The following is a 21464-nucleotide window of genomic DNA, read 5'->3' as shown; positions in this document are numbered from 1 at the left end:
GAGACATGTTTAGGAGAAAACATCGTAAGTTCTGTTAAGGGCATGTTGAGTTTTGAGTGTGCCTCGGAAAATGGCAAGCGATGTTGAGTAAGTTGTTGGAACCAAAAGGCTGAAAAGGGAAGTGTGAGTTACCAGTGTATGATAACTGATATTGAACCTGAAGCATGGCAATGAGGAGGTCACTTTGGGAGGACATGCAGAAGAAGGCCCAGGATCAAGCTCTTAACACTCAAAGGTCAAGAAGAGGGTCCTGTCCAGGCCAGTTGTAGAGAAAACAAGAGAGCACCCCATCATAGGGGCTGAGGGAAGAGTCCAAGAGGCAGAGCCAGCAAGTCTCCACTTCCCAGAAGACACAGGAAAGGGAAACTGAGTGTCCCTCGGTGTTAGCCACAAGGAGGTCTCTGATGACTTCAGCAAGACCTGGGTTTGGGAGGGTGGCAGATTCTAGATTACAATGGCGGGCCATGAGGGAAGGTCAGAAATCTTGAGAAATTTAGCTGTAATAGAGAGGATGAGAGATAGAGAGGACTTTTAAGATGCCAGAGGTTTGTTCAAATTTGACTGCCAAAAGGAAGGACATTTACATTCAAGTCTACGTACTGAGAGGGAGGCAGAAAGTAGAGAGGACAGGGGGTGGTAGTGATGGAAGGTGGAGCCTTCCTTAGAGTAAAGGGGTGAGAATGGGCCTGCGATGGAAGAGAGAGTCACTCAGTGGTGCCTGGTGAACGTTTCACAGTTCACAGTCAGCTGGGGCAGCAATGGGTGGGGACCCTGATTTATAGTTGCTGGTACAGTGGTCTACTCCTCATTTCCCTTTACCGAAGGCAGAGGTTGGAGGATTTTGACAATGGACTCTCACCAGCTGTTCCAAGCTAGCTCAGTCCAGAAAGAGGCAATGGTGCTGGTGACTATGGGTCAGGGAGGGGCCAGGCAGGCACCATAACAATTGGACCAGGTGTGACAAGCGAGAGTAAGGGACACAGTCCAGCTGATGCGGCCCTGTGGGAATGCAGGCTCAGGTAGCCCAGATGCCTATTCTTTCCACTTGGTGGTATGTGAGCTTTTTCATTACTCCCCCTTTCTCTGACATAGTTTACAGTTTTTTTCATTTTCCCCTCTTTCTTTTCTCTCATTCTTCCCTTCTGCTCTATGCTGGCCACTGACTCATCAGAGATGAGCAGGACATAGTTCTCACCCTCAAGGAGCTCACAGACTGATGGGGATCCCACTCAGGACTCCACTTGATGCCCAGAATCTGGTGGGCATCTCCCACCACCCACACCAAGCCCATGAGATAGAGGAGGTGGGAGGGGTGAGGCAGCTTCTCAGATACATATAGGACAGGCAGGGACAGAGAGCAAGGGTGCTCTGGCAAAGGAAAGGCACTGCCTGGGGAAAGATGGTGAGGTGTTTAAGTGTGGCTGGGGCGAAGGTGCCAGGGGTGTGGTTTGGGAGCAAGTGAAGCTGAAGAGAAAGCAAGGCCCAGATCCACGTGGCTCTGCAGGCCCCACAAGGAGTTTAATTTTATGCGAAGATGACAAGGAGCAATTGAAGGTTTTAAGACAGAGGAGTGAAATGGTCAGATCTGCATTTTAGAAAGACCCTTCTGAGAAGAATCTGGCTTGGAGGGCAAGGGGGGTATCCCAAGTGGAGACTGGACGACAGAGAGCAGGGGGCTTACAGTCAGCCAGGCAGGTGATTAATGGTGGCCTGAGCTGGTGAAGCCAGTGGGAATGGAGAGTAAGATTAATACAGCTGATGTTTTACTAAGCTGAGCGCTCGCTGTCTGCCAGGCCCTGTTTTAAGCACAATGGATATATTACTTCATGTAACCCTCCAAACCACTCTTGGAGATATACACTATTATTATCTCCATTTTACAAGTAAGGAAACTGAGGCTTGGAGAGAATCAGGTACTGCAATATGAGAGGGCAAGAGCAGACTGAAGAGCTTGCTGATGACTGATAAGAGGATGAGGCAGAAGGGATCTGGGGGATTCCAGTCTCTGGCTTGATAAGGTGGAGTGCCATCCATGAGACCCAAGCCCTGGAAGAGGATGGCTTGGAGTTGGAGAAGAGGAATTTGGTTTGGACATGTCGTCTGGGGGCCTATGTGATATCCAAGCCAAGTTGTCCCTTGCAGAGTTGGGCATTCATTAGGGCCTGCAACTCCAGGGAGAAGACAGGCTGAAAGTAGAGATTCGAGGATCATGGGCACAGCAGGTGTCTTGAAGCCATGGGCATGGAGGACCTTGGCCAGGGAGCGTGTGGTGAGTAAGGAGAGATGCAGCTGTAAGGAGCCCCAGTGTAAGGGCTGCAAAGGGAGAGCAGTGGCAAGGGAGCAGCCCGGGGCAGTCAGAGGCAGGTGAGCCCTGGGGTGGGGGTGTCTCAGAGCATGGGGCAGAGGATGGATGTCCGTAGCATTTCAGGTTGCAGAGACTGGGTTAACAAGTGTTAATGAGGCACAGAAAACAAGGATCATTGTCAGGCCTTGCGCTGGAGCAGTTTTCACCCAGCGTCAGGGGCAGCAGTGGGAAAAGATCAAGGGGCAGGTGAAGAAGCAGGGCCTCAGGGGGGCCCGCATTTCCACGGCTTGGCTGTGATGGTTCAGGAGAAAGGGGGCGGAGCTGGCTGAGGACTTAGCGTTGAGAAATGAAGTTTTCCTTTTAGCATGTGCTAAAATTTTCCATTTACAGCCTTGATTTTAAGAGCTTCAGTAACTAAATCCTACTGGGAACTTACAAGGTATAGTAAACTTCAGCTAGCCAGAATTCTTGGCAAGTTGGCCACTCTAAAACCAACATTTATTTGGATAAAAAGATTCAAAATATATTATTTTTTAAAAATGTGCTCCTTATGGAAATTATCAAACATATGAAAGTAGAGAGGAGACTATAAGGAACCCACATGTTTCCTCCATTCAACACAAGGCCAGTGCTGTACCAGCCACGCTCCCCATGCTCTGGAATATTTGGAAGCAGATTCCATACATTATATCGATTCCTCCAGAAAGCTTTAGTACATTTCTACAAAAGACAAAAGACTTGTTGAAAACATAACATAATACTGATATTACTCCTAAAAATTTTAACAATATCTCTTAATTTAATCAAATGTTTATTGTTCACATTTCCCCAACTGTCTCATTTCTTCTTCACCATTGGTTGCTTAAAATTAGGCTTCAAACAAGGTTCGCACACTGCATTTATTTGCTCTGTCCCTTTCTGTTTTTCATGTAGTTTGTTTGTTGAGGAAAGCAGGCTGCTCAGAGACATGAGCCTTCAGGAATATGGGAGAGAGCTCAGCATTATTAAAGTGGAAAGAGCAGCACAAGGAAGCACGGGGCGGATGATGGCCAGACTGTCAGGACATCCATCTGCAGGACAGAGGCAGGGTGTGAAGGCCTGTCCTGAGCCAGCAGGAGAGACCAGGGTTACTGAATGGCGGGTCCATTTCTGTGATCCCTGAGGCCCCTGAGCTGCTGGAACTGAAGGAAGGTAGAAAGAATCGAGGAGCAGGGACAGAGTTCAGTTTGGCCAAAGGTCAGGGGTCAGAGGTTGGGCTCTGTCAGGCTGGAGGTTAGGGAGGGATGGGGCCTGAGGTCAAGCCTAGAAGGAACAGGATGTCTGTGCAAGGAGGGAGAGAGACTGGCAGTGCCAAAAGCCAGCTCCTAGCCAGTCCCACCCAGCTCCTCCTTACCCGGCCTGTTCCCAGAGCCCCTCCCTGGCCTCCCAGCTAGGGATCCACCCAGGGCCCAGACGCCAGATCTTTTCACAATGCTGGTGGCCAGTGGTCATGATCCCTTTCTCCACCTTCTCCTCCTCCTGCTCTTGGCCCCCTACAACCCTAAGGGGGGCCATCCTCCTCAGAGAAGATTTGAGTACAAGCTCAGCTTCAAAGGACCGAGGCTGGCATTGCCTGGGGCTGAAATACCCTTCTGGAGCCTTCATGGAGGTAAGGGGTAGGGTGGGGACCAACCATTCCTGGGGTTCCTCAGAATGCCAGAGCAGCTGATCACTCAGGGTGGCTGTGACTTGGTGGGGAATAGGCCTGCCAGTACCAACCTCTGCCCAAGAGGGGTCCAGGTCTTGGGCAGGCAGTGCCTGGGACCCAGGACCCCTCCCAGGCTTGTCTCCTGTTTCATCCACCACACCCTACCCCCATCCACCAGCCTCAGTTTCTCCTCTCTACTTCTTTCTTTCTCTGCTCTATGGTTTTTCTCTTCTACTCCTCTTCCTTTCCTTGGAGGATCCTGCCTCTCGGACTCGTCAACACACACACACACAGGCTCACATGCTGAATCCCAGACACAGAGACACAAGGCAATTTAGACCAGCTACTCTGCTGACTCCACGCTGTCAGCCCTGTGGCTGTCCATGAGGACGAGGTTATGGGGGTGGGGGTGGGGGCTGTCTGGGTAGGGCACCCTTATGGCTGGTTGTTCTGCCAGAGAGGCACCAGCCCTGCTCTGTATGTGTGCTGAGTAGAAGCAGGCATTAGAATGTCTGGGCCCACAGGTCTGTGTTCAGGGTCTTCCAAACCCAAACCTACAAAGAATCTGTATTCCACCTAATCTTGTTCAAAAAAGGTATCTGAGGACTTACAAGGACTTATGCAATAGAGAAGAGCTTAAATTAGGAATAAGCAAGAAGAATGAGGCTTAGGGTTGGGGTCCAGGAATGTGGCTTGTTGCCAAAATACATGCTGTGAGGTCTGCTCACCCTTCAGAGTTGGGCAATAGATCTGGTTCAGAGCCTCCTAGCAGCAAAGCAAAGAGAGAAAGCGGATCTATTGTGTATTTCTGTGTCTATGAGAAGTAACTTCTGATAAATGGTGCTATTCCTGACTGAGACCAGAACAAATATCTGTTTAAGATGATAGGCCCTATAATGGGGTCTTGGCCTAGTCCTCATCACAGAGGCACAGGAAGTAAACAAAGGAGGGGCTGTTTATCATAACGCCAACCGCCAACCCAGGATCTGCCTCAGGGCTGGAATGGCAGGGCCTATTCCACACTCACTGCTCTGGGCCTTACCAAGTCTGGAGTGTCACAGACCATGTGGAAGAACAGAGGCATAGTCTCAAGATCATCCAGTGATATGCTCATTGTCTCTTCATTTATTCATTCATGTTTTTATCAGACTCCCTCCCCCATTCCTCTCTGTGCCCAGCCTAGAGACACAGGGCTGCGTCAGGCTCAAGGAGCCCACTGTCTGCAGCAAGGTCTCATGCACAAGCCACATAAGGCTGAAGGCATAACTGTAATAGACAGCGGGCAATCCTTGCCTCTTGCAAGTCGCTTTGGAGAAAGTGGTGACTTTCAAAGGCCCCTAGGACTTCTGGCCTTGCAGCTTCTGAGCCTGGCCAATTCCCAGCCCTGGCCTTTGCTGAGCAAACAGGCTAGAATAGCAGTCTACAGAAAGTCCTGGCAGAGACTAGGGACTGGGCCCTGGGCCAGGTTCCAGGCTGGCAGGATGGAGGGGTAGGGAGCCAGCTGGGGTGGGGTCTCTGATCTCCCTTCTGATTCCTGCCAAGCTTGCCTCAGTTTCTCTCCATTTTTCTCTCTCCTACAAAATAGACCTCCTTTGTCCCCACCACCTTCACCAATGATAATTTACACGTGTGCATGCACGTACACACATACACACACACATTCTCTCTCTCTCTCTCTCTCTCTCTCTCTCTCTCTCTCTCTCTCTCTCTCTCTCTCTCTCGTTTACCCTTTCCTTCCAGTCCTGCAGGTTAGTTCCACCTTTGCTTTCATGCTTTCCTCACCTTGGAGTGCCCCTGAATTCCCCAACCAGGAAGCCCACAGCCTCATTTGGGCACACTGGACCCTCTACCTGGTTATTCTCTCAAAGCGCTCTCCTGTATTCTGTGGTCTCAGGCATGTCCTTTTCCCTCATAGGGCCTCAGTTTCCTCATCTGAAAAACAGAAAAGGTTGGACACAAAGCTCTCTACTGGTGGAAGAAGCTTGTACTTTGGAGTTAAATGGAGCTGAATTCCAATCCACTTAGTTCCTTAACTTTTCTGAGCCTCTGTTTTCCCATCTATAAGATGGGGTCTGATGAAAACAGACCATATGGACTTGCGGTGAGGCTCAAGTGAGAATGCAGTCACCTTGCTCTTGCATAGGTCTGGCATTTGTTACCTTCCCCTGGCAAAACCCCTCCCTCGGTTGTGCTACGATCCAATGACCACTTATTCAGTGGATTCCTGCATCTGACCACCTGGCCTGGTACTTAATGGCAGGCCTGATGTTACATGCTTCCTCCTCTCAGAGCCCAGCCAGGCCAATAAGAGAGAATAATGGGGAGAAGGGGAAAGTGGGACCCAGGCCCTGAGCTGCCCTGGTCTGCAGACGCCATCGTGGGCCTGGAGGAAGTGCGGCTGGCCCCATCCATGCGGAACAGAAGTGGTGCCATGTGGAGCAGGGCCCGTGTTCTCTTCTCTGGCTGGGAGGTGGAGCTGCAGATGCGGGTGACTGGGCCAGGGCGCCGGGGAGCCCAGGGCATGGTGAGTGGCCTCTCCCAAGTCCTAGCTGAGGGGGTGAGTCAGGGGTCAGGTGGTGAGCCCAGGGTTCCAGTGTCCCACAGGGGAGCTGAGTAGCTGGGACCCACAGGCTGTGTGGTACACCCAGGACAGAGGCCAAATTGGCTCTGTCCTGGGGGGGCTGACCTCGAGGGACGGCATCGGGATCCTCTTCGACTCTTCGGCTCAGAATACCGAGGTGAGTAGTGTGGTCTCCTGCCTACACCCTAATCGTCCTCCCTGCCCACATCCTCACCCTCTTCCTCGTGCCCATGACTCAGGCCTCTCATTACCTCCCATGTAGAACAGCCCTGCCATCCGTGTGCTGGCCAGTAACGGGCATACCCCCTACGAGCTGCTTCGGTAAGGCCCTGCCTGAACTGACCCCTACCCCAATTCCTGGGCTGTACCCATACTGCCCACTCATGCCCCTACCCCAGCCTCTGACAGGGAGCCCGCCCTCCTAGGTAGGGCTGTGCCCTCCTTGCTCAATTGAGCCAATAGCTGCTGCCCTGGGACTCCTTCCCATTCATTCTCAGCTGTGCCTCCTCTGAGCCCAGGAAGAGTTGCTTACTTTTCCTGGGAACCTCCCCACTAAGTCTTCTATTCATCCAGCCCAAGAGCTGCAGATTTAGTGGGGTGGCGAAATTACGCAGGTGAGGCCTATGCTGAGTGTTGTTACTCACATCATTTTACATGACCCCCAACACTCTTGAGAAGTGAGGGTTATTAGTCTCTAATTAAGGTGAAGACACTGAGGCCTAGAGAGGTGAAGTTACTTGCCTAAGGTTACACAGCTCTTACAGAGCTGAGATTTGAGGTCAGACTTGCCTGTGGAGGGTCCATACCCTTTCCCTGTGACAGCTGCCTGACTGCTAGTGACTTTCCCTTTCTCCCAGATGATGTGGCTTCCCCTCCCTCCCCAACCTGGCTGCCTCTTCAGTAGCTGGGCCAGTTTGTCAGTGTCTCTCAGCAAACATTCCTTATAACAATGAGAATAATTGCTAACATTTATGGAGTGGAGCTTACTGTATGCCAGGCACAGTGCCAAGCACTTTACATTCATGTCTTAGTTAACCCTCATAACAATGTTATGAGATAGTTTCAATTATTATCCTCATTTTAAAGATGGAGAAGTGGGAGTTTGGAAAGCTGAGGTTACTTGCCAAGGTCACAGCTATGAGGTGCACCTGGGAGGCTGCTCTAGAGCTGGCTTGTCCCTGCTCTGTGCCACCTCCCTTGGGGCTGAAGGTGGCAGTGACAGGTACTCTGGTGTGAGCAGCGTCTGTGTGTCAATATGCACAGAGAAACTCCGGGCCTCTTGGGCTCAACACCCTTCTCCTAACTCCCCAGAGCCTGCTATACCCCCCTACAGGTCAGGTGGGCTGGTCATTTTGTCCTAGGCCACTAAGATGCATCTTGTGTTGTTTGTCCTACAGTCCAAGCTCAGCAGAGGGACAGGAAAAAGGGGGCCTACCCAGAGGCACAGGAAAATTTGGAGTTTAAGGGGAGGAGAAGGAGGGAGGGACAGTGGGAAGAGGGCTTGGGGGATTGAAGTCTGGAAGCCCATTGCGGGTCCAGGCTTCATACCCCTGGGGAAGAGTCACAGAAAGGCCCTTGGCCTCTTCTGTAAACTCCAAGTCCCCATACTCTGCCAGGCAGGGCTGTTCTCTTGCCCCTCTCTTTTGCTAAGGGAGCAGACTATAGCAAGGAGACTCAAGCTTGACCACAGGGACATGTCCCACAGCAGTCATCCAGTCAGGGGCATGTGGCGCTGCTCACCTGGGCAGAATAGCTTCTGGGACTGCCCCCCTGGCCAGGCCTTGGGTCCTGCATAGCCCAGATGGATTCCAAATGCCCACAGGGATGACGCCAGCCAAGTGCTGGGCTCTTGCTACCGGGACTTCCGGAACCGGCCGTATCCCTTCAGAGTGCAGATCACCTACTGGGGACAGAGGCTGCGTGTGAGTGGTCCCTCCTGCTTATGTGGGTCCTCTGGGCAGGGTGTGCAGATTACAGGGCTCAGAGCTACAGAGATACTGTGTGATCTGTTGCCCATGACCCCAACAGATTCATGCCTGTGACACCACACAGGGTCCCTGGCATATATGGGGAAGGCATACACTGGATCCTCCTTCCTACATCGAATCCTAACTAGCCCAGAGAACATACATGTGAGGGCTAGCATGAGACAAAGTATACAAACCCCTTCATAACATTCTGACACTAAACCCTGTGGCTTCCTGTCCCCCTTTAGGGAGTCAGAGGTGGGGACAATCACCCCTGCTGGGGCAGGGGAGAGGCAGTGGCTCAATCCCTCCCTGCCCTCAGGTGTCTTTAAACAGTGGCCTCACTCCCAGCGATCCAGATGAAGTTTGCGCTGATGTGGGGCCCCTGCTTTTGGCCCCTGGAGGTTTCTTTGGGGTCTCAGCAGCCACCAGCACCCTGGCAGGTGAGGGCCTTCTGGGCAGGTAAGAGCAGAGGAATGGTTCCTAATTAATCATCCTGAGCACACCTACGGAACACTGGGTGTGGGGCCAGCTACTTCCTTACCATGTGACCTGGGCAAGTCATGAGTCCTCTCCTATCTATCTGCCTTGCAGAGTTGTTGAAAGTCTCAGATAAGATAAAACATGAGAAACTTTTATTCTAGTGTTGGCCTCATAATGCCCTAGCCGGGAGCTCTGGGTAGAAAAAGACAACCATGAGGGACATTTAGGGAGATGGATCAAAGGATGTAATGGAGTCCATGGAGGGACCCATAGTTGAAAAGTAAGGTACAATTAGCTAGTGGGTGTCCATGAATGCCAAAACTTTGGTCTTTAGAGTCTGGGCACTAGGGAGCCATGGGAGGTTTCTTTCTTGTCTTGTCTTGTCTTTCTTTTTTTTTTTTAGGCAAGGTGACCCTTGGTTGACCTCATTGATTGCAAGGGCCTTGTCAGCTTACAATCCCTTATTTATTTTTATTTATTTTTATTTTTTTTACATCTATGGCACCTAGTCTTCCTAGGTGGTCTCCCATCTAAGTACTAAACAGGCCCAACCCTGCTTAGCTCCAAGATCAGATGGGATTGGGCTTGTTCAGGGTGGCATGGACGTAGACCATGGAAGTTTTCTGAGGAGGAGAGTGACACGGTCAGAGAGCCATACTGAGAAGGTGCTACCACGAAGTCACTTTTGCCAGTAGCAGCCATTCCCTGGGGGCCTGAGAGTGTTGCTTAGTCTGCTTTCATGGCTCTAGCCCAGGACTGTCCAATTTTCCTATTTACTGGGGGCCCACCTCTGGCTGGAAGGGGGGACAGTCAATATTCACAGCTCACCCATCTGCTTGGCTGACCCTCCTACCTTATCTATGAGGTAAGCCAGACAAGGGTCAGAGCTGCCTAGGGTCACTCAGATCTCTTGCCTGCCTGGAATATAATGGAGCCTGAGGACTGAGGGCTGAATGAGTGGGCTACTGGAGGCTAGAGGTCTTACCTTCCCTTCTCTACCCTCCTTTCCAGATGATCACGATGTCCTGTCCTTCCTGACCTTCAGTCTGAGTGAGCCAGGTCCAGAGGTGATGCCAGCCCTGGGTCTGCCTTGTGGGAAGGGCTTGGGGAGAGGGACCTCCCCAGATGTTTCTGCTTATGTCATGGCACCTTCAGACCTGCCATTCCAGCTGTTATCTCTACCTGCTCTCTGGGCTCTCCTCAGACCAGGCCTTGGGCTGGAGGCAGAAGTGACCCAGAACTAAGCCCTGTCCTCAAGGACCTCCCAGACTGGCTGGAGGCTGGGGAGCACAGGGAAGTGGTCTTAACCAACCAGAGGAACAGGGAAGGCTTCCTGGAAGAGATGAGTTTGAAGGAACAGAGGCAGTTAGCTGAATGGAGGAGCAGTGTGGACAAAGGCCTGAAGCCTGAGAGAGCTATTGGTGTCTGGGCTGCAGGGGGAGAGAAGGGTGTGGAGATTGGCAGTGGAGCAAAGCACAGAGGCCCAGAAATTGCAGGTCCTGGTGGGTGAGCTGAAGGAGAATCAGAGTTCTTTCCCTGCTGGGGTGAATGTTTGGTCAGGGAAGGAGACTGGGCTTGTAGGGGCCCTGTGGGAAGGCTCTCCTTGTCCCTGGATCTTGCGCAGGTTTCAGGCCCTAGTTCCTGTCTTCCTCCTCCAGCACCCACTGCAGCCCTTCCTAGAGATGGAGCAGCTCCGCCTGGCAAGACAGCTGGAAGGGTTGCGGGCAAGGCTGGCTTTGGGCATCAGGGAGGACACGATTCCAAAGCTGAGCTCCGAAGACCAGGAAGAGGGTAGGGGACAAGGAGCAGGCAGGTGGGGTAGGAGCCCGTTTGAGTATCACAGGATCCTCTTCCCTACAAATCAAGAGTCCTTTAACCAAAGGGGAGGCGGAAGCCATATCTAAGCAGGCCTTGGGGTCAGGTGCTTTGTACTGTCCCCACACCCCACCCAGATAGATCTTTCCAGGGGAGAGTCTTAGAGGCAGAAGCCACACTTCTCTGGGCCCCCTCTCTAAGAAGCTACCAATAGACAGTGTCTGTTGCCCCACCCCAGCTGGCTGGCTATTCCAGCTCTGCCCTAATCCCCAGGGGAAAGGACCTATGACCTGGAGGAGATACTGGGCAGACACAGCCAGATCCTGCAGGCCCTCCAAGGTCTCTCCAAGCAGCTATCCCAGGCTGAGAGGCAGTGGAAGAAGCAGTTGGGGTCCCCGGACCAGGCCAGGCCACAGGGAGCCTGGGTGAGTAGTCCCTTGAACACCCATGCAGGCCTGGAGAAGCTGAGCATCCTAGGTACTGAGTCCCGTGGCACCAGTGGGCTCCCTGTGTCCAGAAAGAAGAATGTTGCTATACTTGGAAACTAGTTTCCCCCAAGGTTTGGAGGGGAAGAAGAACAGGGGTGAAATACTGCAGGTCGTGGGATGGAGTGGACCTGCCAGACAGGGGAGTGTGCAGGAAGGTAGCTCTGCACAAGCAAATGCCCAAGAAGCCACACAGCTGGGGCTGGGGAGAGGTATTTGGACGTGGGTCTGTAGACAAGTGACAAAAATAGACTGGGTGCATGTAGCTCCACATGTGACTTGATTCACATACAGCTTGCTTAATGCTCAGATGCACCAGAATCCTCATTTCATTTCCACTGCCATCCTGGCTTCTCCCCGGAGAGTCATGCCCCATGGCATGCCCAGCCTGGAGCCTGATTTGAACTGAGTCAAGATGTTAGATGCTGGGCAGAAGAGGCCAGCAGCTCCTGTATGCTTTGCTGGGCTCTGGCAGCTTGAGGTTTGATATCTTGTGTCCTCAGGCTAGAGTAGCTGAGGCTGGGCTGCTGGAGTGAGGAAGAAGGGAGGGGTGTCACACTCAGGAGCCAGGCTTCTCTGATCCTACTTTCAGGCCCAGGCCCCCTTCTGCCAGATTCCATCCACCCCAGAGAGGAATGGCCACCTCTCCAGGTCACTCAGTAAGACAGGGGCCCAAGCAGGAGCCCCAGCACATGGAGTTGACCAGCTACAGTTTGGACTATGTGTTGGAAGAAATGGGGAGAATACTGGACTGGCCTCTGCCTTCTTCAGGGGCAGATCCACTTCTGGAAAGTGCGGGGGAGACTTCTGAGAAGGCCCACAAGTGGCCACTCTTGGAGGGAAACCTCAGGGAGAGGGCTTTGAGAGGAGGGGAATCCAGAAGCCAAAATAGACAGGGGTCAGATGAACTCAATATGTCCATAATGAGGAGGGCCAGGTAATCTGGTAAGGCCTCTAGAAGGTAGAAGGCTGCAGTGCCCTGGGGAAGGTGGACTCTGAGAAGAGAGAGGCTGTGCCCTAGGCCCTAGAGAAGAAGCTGATTTTCCTGCAGGACTCTGCCAAGGTCAGCACCCTGCTTTGTGGACAGCAGACTTTGCTCCAGGACTTGCAAGAGATGAGGTAAGGGCACAGGGTGAGGAAGGATCGTTGAGGAGGAGGGAGAGGATCCCCACCCCACTAATTTGCTTTTCTGCCTGAAGTTCCTCCCTTAGCCCTTGAGTCCTTTCATCCTTTCCTGAGCACCCAGCCCAAAGCCTGGCACATAGGGAGGGGCTGGGGGCAGAGTTAGGTTTATTGAGTTGACCTAAATTTAATTGAATCAAGTTTAAAGTTTTGAAAGCCCTCTTTTAAAAGCAACTCTCACTGAGAGATGCTTTGCATGAGGGCCCCCACCCAACATTCCCATCCCAGGGAGGGTTAGTAAATCTGAGCCTAGAAGGAAGGGACATTATGTTGGGCTTCTTGAAAAGAATACAGCAAAGATCAGGCCTACTAGTAGTAGGGGGTCCCTGACTTCACTTTGCCCCCTCTAGTCTCCCAGCCTCCCACTCTAGGCTAGGACTTGGAGTGACCCATAGAGTATGGGAGTAAGGGGTCACCTTGATGCTGGGAAAGAGGGAGGCTTCAGGCTGGATGCTGTGGCTTCCACCCGACCCCTGCCTCACCCCCCATCTTGATGACTAGGGGTGGGAAGATGGGACAAGAGAGAAGAGCTAAATCTCTTGGCAGCTGGAGATAGAAAGAAGAGTCCAGGGAGCATGGGGTTGAGACAGACAGCTTTAGAGACATCCTTCTCTGAGCTAAAGCTGTCTTGAGATCAAAGAAGAAGGTTTGGGGTAAGAACAGACACCCCTCCCCCCCAAGAAGCGTCCCTATGGATAGTGCTTGTTCCTCATCCACAAGTTACCTGCAAGGATAATGAGAAATAGTTTGGTGGTTTGGATACATCCAGAAGGGGTAATGAGTCTTCTCTCTTGTTTTCCATTCCCACCAGGGATGCAGCTACTCACATGGCCTCAAGAGTCAAGGTCTTCCACCTGCCTGTGGGCATCAAGCATCATTTCTTAGAGCTGGACCAGATTCTGAGCCTCCTGCAGGAGGACCTGCTGGGCCCAGCGGTGAGAAGAAAGAAGTGGCACTATGAAGTTCCATTCCTGAGATCCAGGCTCAGTCCCTTTCTTCTAACTTTTCTGCAGCCCCAGGCCCTCCTGCCTTAGCCCTTCCCTCTTGGGATCCCTGGCAGGTGCACCTGTGTCTGTTTCTGTGTGTGCATACACATGTGCATTCTGGGACACAGATCTTACCTTCTCTCTGCCCTCTGTGCTCTCTGGAGAGTCCTACAGACTCTCAGTGTCAGCAGGGCCCTGGAGACCACTTGGTCCAGCTCCCTCAATAACTAGAAGAGAAATGGGAGTGGGCTATGCCCAAAATCACTCAGAGCAGCCTGCTCCTCACTGTATGCATGCCCCATCTTGTTCTTTCCTTTGCCTTCATCATCACCTGTCTTTTGCTATTTCTTCCTCTCTCATCTTAATAACCCCTGCTGATCTTAGACCCTAGGCCTTCCCAACTATTCCCACAGATGGAGCCATGGGAGCTAAAGTGGGGGAGGCAGCTTTGCACTCTGCCCCCTCTCCAAGTCCTCTGGATGAGAACCAGGGGGCCCAAGCCTGGGAGAGGGAAACAGAGCCCACAATGGCTCAGATTCCAGGTCCACCCCCTCCTGGTTAAGAAGCTGATCCAAGACCTAAGAACTTCACCTTTCAGAAAGCATCAGCCAAGGACCCCCGCCCACCTGACCAGCCCCCAGGGACCTCCTCATGCCTGCAGCCCTACATCTTCCTGTTCGTCCTCCTTATTCAGACTGTAGGCTTCTTCTGCTATGTGCACTTCAGGTAGGCCTTCCCATAGGCAGGACTTTCCACACCTACCTGGCTTGGTCCTGGGGCACAGGCATTTGATGAGAGTGGGGTACTAAGGCCCAAAGGGGACCTGTCTAGTCCACCAGCTGGCAATGAGCAGTGCCCAGATTAGGACTCATTTTTTCAATTGGCACTACTGACCACCTGCTCAGTTGTTGGTCCCATCTGGATCATGCTCTCACAGAACTCACTCTCTAGTGTGAGAAACTGACATGCACCTGGTAGTCACACCCTGTGTGGTCGGTGCCATGATGGCAGGAAGCTCAGGGCCTATAAAAGTATAAGAAAAAGCACTTGACCCAGTTGGGGGAGATCAGGGAATTGAACTGGAAGGGACATTTGATGTGGGTCATCAAGGCAACTTATTTTCCAAACTGAAAAGATAAGTAAAGACATCAATACAGAGGTAACAGCATGAGAAAGACATGGAAGTGGGAAAAAAAAAACACCTTGTTTTAGAGACAAGCGGCAAGTTCAGTACTGTTAGACCAGTTTGTGAAAATTGGCAAAGGGAATCGCAAAGGTTGGGGAGAGGTCACTGTTTCTGCTTGCTGAGTGTTGAATAAATGAAACATTTAGAGATGTAGGGTGTGCTAAAGAGCTCAGAAATGGGACTGACAGTTTTTGTTGGTGGAATTTCAAGACAAGAAGCAGTACGTGCAAGGATGGTCCTGGAGGAGGAGTAAAGTGTGCTGAGCTTTGAAAGTAGAGTAGGAAAGGGGACGACCTCCAGGTGAAAAGAACAGCAAAGGTATGAGGTGGGATGACGACAGGCTTATGTGTAACATAGGAGTGTAATGGTGGCCACAGGCTGGAATCATCCACACAGATCCTGAATGCCAGGGGGAAAGTGTGGTCCTGATGGGGCAGGCCAAAGGAGCCACAGAAGTTCCCAGAGCAGGGGAGGCTGTGGCACAGTGAGTGTAGTTAAGTGTAGGGAACTACAGCTCAAAAACCCAGAAGCAGAGGTCCTAGTAACCTTCTCCTCTTTCTGGCAGCAGGCAAAAGCTAGACAAGAGACTTCAGGACTTTTTGCACACCAGCCCCTTACCCTTGAGTCCTGCACCGTGTATCCCCAGAGCCCTGGGGGCTCTGAGGAGGCAGCCCCTCTCCCCCAGCATGCATGCATGACCTACCTCAAAGCCGCAAAGGAATGTCTACTTCTTTTCACTGAGGAGTGGATGATGTTTGGCGGTGGAGGTTAGGCCAGTATCTTCTCCCTCTGGATGCCCAGTTCCTACCCGCACCTCAGCTTTGAAGAAGTTCCAACTTTATTAAAGGTGATTTCCCTCTCCCCATGGTTTGATATGCTCATTTACCTTCCAAGTTTGCCTTAATCTCTCTGAAGGCTTCCACCTCCTCTGGAGGGGTTGCTGGGAGTGGGCTCCAAGCGGGAAAGGAGGCCAAAGCCTGGCTTGACCTTCTAAAGACCCATTACCCCACAAACCTTGAGCCCTGGACTACGGAAGGAGAAGGAGTCACAAAAATGTATAATTCTGTTCCCAAATTCACCAGAACAAGGAGAGGTGTCTCCAGGTGCCCTTTCTGCCTCAGTCCAGCCAGCGCCACCATTAACAGCTCTCTCTCCCCCTACTCCCTTCAGCTCCAGGGGTAGGCAGGTCAGGCACAACCAGAACTCTGTGAGGCAACCCATGGAGCCATAATTAGGATTCTCTGCTCTATAGTCTCCCTCCCTTTTCCAGAGTCAAGCTCTTTGGGCAGCTGCTGGGGCAACAGGTTTGGGGAAAGGGCGGGGTAGGGCACAGGGCTGGGTTTTTGCCCTTTGCAACTACTCTCAACTCCTAGCTGAAATACTGGTTATCAGCGACCAGGGTGAGCAGGAAGTAGTGGGAGAATGGGGAGCAGGGTTCTAGGGCACATATCAACGTAGCCCATTCCCTTGGGGAGCGACCCCACCACGGAAGGCCCTAATCCGTTGTCAGCAGTGCCCGGCAGAGCTTGGCTTTGAAGGAGGCACGTGGGGAAGGCGGGAGCGCGGAGCGGGCACGTGGTAGAGCCTCCTCAGCCCCGTGAATGCCCCCCGCCCCCGGTGAGGAGGGGTTTGGAAGGTGGGGGCGGGCCTGGGCGGGGGCGGACAGCGGGCGCTGCAGAGCGTGGGGCTCTGGCCCGCGGCGGGAGCTGTCCGCGAAACCTAGTGCTGAAGTAGGCGCGGACGTGCTCTGTGTCCGGCGCATGGTAATCGGCGCTCGGTAATCGGCGCTCAGTGCCCGGGCCAGTGAAGACCATGGCGTTCATGGTGAAGACCATGGTGGGTGGCCAGCTGAAGAACCTCACCGGGAGCCTTGGGGGCGGCGAGGACAAGGGGGACGGTGACAAGTCGGCGGCCGAAGCTCAGGGTATGAGCCGAGAGGAGTATGAAGAGTATCAGAAGCAACTGGTGGAAGAGAAGTAAGTGGGATCCCCCCTTCCCGGCTTCAACGACCCTGTCCCTACCTCACCCCTCAGCTACCCCTCCCACCCCTAGGCAGTCTCAGGCACTGAGCCCCTCCCCTACTTTTCTAGACTCCGTAGGAGGCTGGGATGTGCCCTCTAGGCTGCCCCCAGGGCCACCCATCTCAAACCCAGGACCCTACCCCAGCTTCACATTAGGGCCTGGAGAAAGTGGGGGCAGGGGTGATAGGGGCCTGGGACAGAGTGGGGGCACGTGCATTTCTGACGAAACAAGTAATCCTTTAATCCGATCTGGCCCGAGCGTTTCTGTCTTCTAACTGGAACTCCTCTGAGCCTGAGGCTCTGAGAAAAGCGGTGCAGCTGAGGGGGGCTCCCTCCCAGTCATGGAGACAGACCCTGATATGGGGGTACTCATAGCTATTGAGGCCACTTGTATGTGAACAATGCTGGGACAGAGAGGCACCTGAAGTGGAGTTAGGGGCTGGACTCCAGAATTACCTGAGTCAGATCCTGGCTTTGCTTCTTTTTAGCTGGGCAACTTTAGGCAAGTTACTTAACCTTTCTGTGCCTCAGTTGCCTCTTCTGTAAAGTGGCTATGGTAATCATAAAACATGCCTTATATAGACTTATGAGGATTAAATTACTTAAAGCATGTAAAATGCTCAGCACAGAGCCTGGCACATGATAAATCATTAAATGTTAACTATCATTATTCCACTTAGTCCTGATAACAGTTTTGTGAGTTGCAAAATCTTATCCCCATTTTACAAAAGGGGAAAGTAAGTGACTTACCCAGAGACAAACCAAAAGTGGTAATGGAATCAGGACATGAACCCAAGTCTTTCAAATACTTTCCTCCACTCCATACAACCCGCCAGGGAGGGAAAAGACCGACTGAGTTGGAGACAAGGAGGAAAATACATTAGGGTCCTCGGAACCAGACAGACTGACCTCTGCCCCAATAACTCTGTCCAGAGGCAAGTGCTGAGATGAGAAAGGGTGCTGTGATGGGGAGAGGGGCCACAAAGACTAGTGGCAGGCCAGCCAGGTCCAAGCACCCTCCTGACACACAGACCCGTGGGCAGGAGCCGTGCTGTGAGCAACCTAACACAGACCACTCCCACCCATTCCCTCAGTCCTGGCAATGACTCCACCCCTGGTGTCCCCGCAGGATGGAACGAGATGCACAGTTTACGCAGAGGAAGGCAGAGAGGGCCACACTGCGGAGCCACTTCAGAGACAAATATCGGCTTCCCAAGGTAAGCTTAGGAGCTGGGACTGCTAGGCAAATCCCGGACTCTGAGCCTGGGGTCCAGACGCCTTTACCTGACTCTGGCCACTGTGACTTTCACATCCTAAGACTCATGGGAAGGAAGCTTGATTAGATTCTTCCTTCTCTCACTCATTCATTGGTTCACTCATTCTTGATTATCTGGAGCTTGCCAAGGACCATTGAGCACTAAGGGTGTAAGTCCTCTGGAGACTGATAGGTTTGTGTTTCTGGAGCCATTCCAGGCCCCTTTGTCCTGCAACCTACACTCCCCTAACCAGAGTCAGGGCTGAGCAGATGAAGAGTTGGAAGGCAGTAGATTTTACCATAGGGGTAAGTGCTCTTGGGACTTCTAAATACCTGGGGAGGGTAGGATGGGAGAGAAAAGGCAGCACCTTCTGTGTCCAGGCACCTCACCTTCACATCCTTACCTAATCGCTCAGTAATTCTGCCAAGTAGCTATCACTCGCATCTACAGATAAGGAAACTGAGGCTCAGGGAGGTTAAGGGACTTGGCTAAGATCATACAAGCCAGTGAGCAATAGAGCTCAAGCTAGTGAATGCTGAGCCTGTGCTTACTCCAAGACCCCTGGCTGCCTTCCGAGGTATGGGTCTATCTACAGAGAGCAAAGTACCCCCTTGGTTGGCCAAGCAGCCAGGAGGATGTCTCCCCTAGGCACTGCAGCACCAGATGGGCCCTAAGCATTCTATTCCTGTTGTCTAAGGAGATAACTGAGGCACAAGTCACTTCCAGTGTCTGGAACTATGATAAACTCTGAGGAGAAACAGAAACACAGTGCTATAGTACACTGACCTTGATCTTCCACTTGAATTGGAAGATCAGATATGTGAACATCACATTCAGTCATTAGACAAATGTTTCCTGAGCCCTTGGCTGCCTCTGACTCCCCACAGGGAACCAGTCTTTTAGAAGTTTCTCAAAGGGACAACCAGTCCAGAAAGCCTGCCTTCTGAGAAGTTGCTGAGTTAAACCTGGTGAGGAATGTAGTCATTTCTCAAATGCTTGCATTAAGCACATAAGAGACACAACTTCTGCCACCAGGGAACTCTGAACCCAGTAGAGGTGGGAAGACTTGGCTGTAACTGAGTAGGACATATGCTAGAAAGCTCCAGGGCCCCCAAAGGAATAGGAAAGTACAATGACAATCAGTAGGTACCTTGCAAAGAGAACTTAAGTATCGGTATCAATGATATAGGTTTAAATCTAACTCTCCCACCTTCTAGTTTTATGATGATGGGCAAATTACTTACTTTAATTATCTGAGCCTCAATTTCCTTATTTGTAAAGTAGAGAAAACAATACCTATCTCACAGGGTCATTGTGAGAATTAAAAGCACTCAGCTCAATGTCAGCTGTATAACAGGTGTTTGATGAATGGTACCCATCACTATTATTGGTAATGTCCTTCAGTGTAGTTAATGGTCAGCATATAACTTACTAACTATAACAATTTGACTCCTAGGTTTTTCCATTTTGTCTTTACTCACTATGCTAATATCTTAACTTCAGTATCACAGAGTGAAGTAAGGTGATATGAAAGTGCAAGTCTCCATGTCCTTGATCCTAGAATGTGGGGATCGGGGCTGGACTCACTGAAACATGGGGCTCAAGAACCTAGGGGCCTGGAACCCAAGTCAGGCCTCTTCCCTGCCCCACAGCTTAGGGTCCCCTCAGAGCTCCACTCCAGCCCAACCTTCCTTTCTTCCCTTCAGAACGAGACAGATGAGAGCCAGATCCAGATGGCAGGCGGAGATGTGGAGCTGCCCCGGGAGCTGGCCAAGATGATTGAGGAAGACACAGAGGAAGAGGAAGAGAGGGCCTCGGTTCTTGGGCAGCTGGCCAGCCTCCCTGGTTTGGACCTTGGCTCACTCAAGGACAAGGCCCAGGCCACACTGGGGGACCTCAAGCAGTCAGCTGATAAGTGTCATATCATGTGACTACTTCCCTTGGGGTTGCCCATTGGGGTACCCAGAAGGCTGGGCCCACATGAGCACTAAGAGCATGTCTCAACTTCCATGGATACATAACTCACCTTGGTTGTGTTTCCCCTGTCCCAGGCTAGCCCCAGGACCTTTTTTCTGGCTCCAACCTGCCTTCTGGTCTCTCCATCTCCACTGGGATCAAAGTTTCTACTCCTCCCCTTACCCCACAATACTCACCTTCCCTATGAGCCTGGGAAAGCCTCTCAAGATTATAGGAATAGACTTGACTCTCTCTAGCCATGGCCCTGAATTCCTGCCCACATGAACACCCACAGAGAGATACATGGAGGGTCACAGAGACCTTGGTATGTGCAGAGGCACATGCCACAGATGCAGTCTGGCTCCTCTAAACACCAACACTCAGATATGCTTACAGGAGGCTTTAGGAAGATACCCTAAGCAGACAGGAGGCCTGAGTTTTAGTCTCCACACTCATTCTCTTTGAAACCCACTACTCTTTCTGGGCTCCATTTCATCACCCGTAAAATGAAAATGGATAAGGTGATTTTTTAGACTTTCTAGCTTGGCCTCCCCAACCCCTTGAAGTCAACCCCATACATCTCTTTGGGCAGGGCAGCAGCTGCAGCCATAGCCTCAAGCAGCTGCCACCGTGGGCTCTGGCTCTTGGGAGCTGAGAGATGCTATACAAGGAACCAAGTGCCAAGGATGAAGTTGGCATTGAATAACAGCCCAAGCGGCTCCAGTCCTTCTCTGGGCCCAGGGCCCAGCCAATTTCTGTTTTGTTCCTGTAGAACTCTCTGGATTCCATAGCTGAATCTCCTCTCTTGGCTCAGTGAAAAATAAAAATTTCAAATGACCTACCTATCCTCTCACTTCTTACTGACCTCCAGGAGTCGGGATTCACAGCTCTCCAACCATGACTTTGGAAGGGTGTTCTCTACTTCCTCACCCACAGTTTCATAGGAACACCAGCCCTATAAGATGTTCAAGCTCCACCGTCTTGGGGCCCTGGGCAAGGGCAAAGTCCCCCACATTGACCAAGCATCAGGTCCAGCCTGGGACCAGATCAAATAGATCTAGGCTTTGAGAAGGATGGGCAGCTGGAGGAGCAGGGCCTCTGACGTTTTACCTGGGATCATGGGAGGGGCCGCAGCTCAACCACAGCTCTCTCTGGCACCTGTGCTTATACCCCACTCCTCACCTTGGAGATGGAAGGTGAGGGCAACTTCATCCAGCCCTGGCACTTCTGTGTGACTCTGAGCGGGTTCCTTTCCCTTTCTTCACCCCTGTGAAATGAAGATCCCACCCTCAAATTATAACAATACATGTTTCAAAGGGTGACTGTTTGTAAAGCTCTTGGAGCATGACAGGCCATATCCATAAATTCTAACTCACTCTTTTAAAAAAAGCTCAAGAGTCCAAATCTCATCCTGCTCACCTGTGGGGGGTCCAGGGAACCAACCAGGAGGCTCCCAGGGGCCTGAGCCAGAACAAGGCGCGACAGGGCAGCACTACACCTCCACCCCACCTCCACCCCAGCACTGGCTTGTTGGGAAGCCAGCCAAGATTTACA

The 21464-nt window shown here is 51.9% G+C and overlaps 2 protein-coding genes and 1 pseudogene across 2 annotated transcripts; 2 read left to right on the top strand and 1 right to left on the bottom strand.

The window, feature by feature from the left end:
* Positions 1 to 225: 225 nt before the first annotated feature.
* LMAN1L (lectin, mannose binding 1 like) lies at positions 226 to 16313 on the top strand. Its single transcript, XM_016144150.2, has 13 exons — positions 226 to 3953; positions 6362 to 6516; positions 6623 to 6730; positions 6836 to 6894; positions 8396 to 8495; positions 8863 to 8983; positions 10035 to 10090; positions 10682 to 10814; positions 11112 to 11263; positions 12375 to 12442; positions 13317 to 13440; positions 14090 to 14217; positions 15243 to 16313. Exons 1-13 carry the CDS (start codon positions 3776 to 3778, stop codon positions 15373 to 15375), a joined length of 1515 nt encoding a protein of 504 aa, XP_015999636.2. The 5' UTR covers positions 226 to 3775; the 3' UTR covers positions 15376 to 16313.
* LOC118601437 lies at positions 9517 to 9634 on the bottom strand (annotated as a pseudogene).
* A 92-nt stretch (positions 16314 to 16405) lies between the features above and the next one.
* Positions 16406 to 21258, top strand: CPLX3 (complexin 3). Its single transcript, XM_016144149.2, has 3 exons — positions 16406 to 16653; positions 17828 to 17915; positions 19661 to 21258. Exons 1-3 carry the CDS (start codon positions 16490 to 16492, stop codon positions 19883 to 19885), a joined length of 477 nt encoding a protein of 158 aa, XP_015999635.1. The 5' UTR covers positions 16406 to 16489; the 3' UTR covers positions 19886 to 21258.
* The last annotated feature ends 206 nt before the right edge of the window (positions 21259 to 21464 follow it).

This window comes from Rousettus aegyptiacus, unplaced genomic scaffold, assembly GCF_014176215.1.
Source record: "Rousettus aegyptiacus isolate mRouAeg1 unplaced genomic scaffold, mRouAeg1.p scaffold_m13_p_3, whole genome shotgun sequence".
Taxonomy (NCBI): Eukaryota; Metazoa; Chordata; class Mammalia; order Chiroptera; family Pteropodidae; genus Rousettus; species Rousettus aegyptiacus.
The sequence above is the reverse complement of the archived record's forward strand: the minus strand, read 5'-3'. Positions and strand labels throughout refer to the sequence as shown.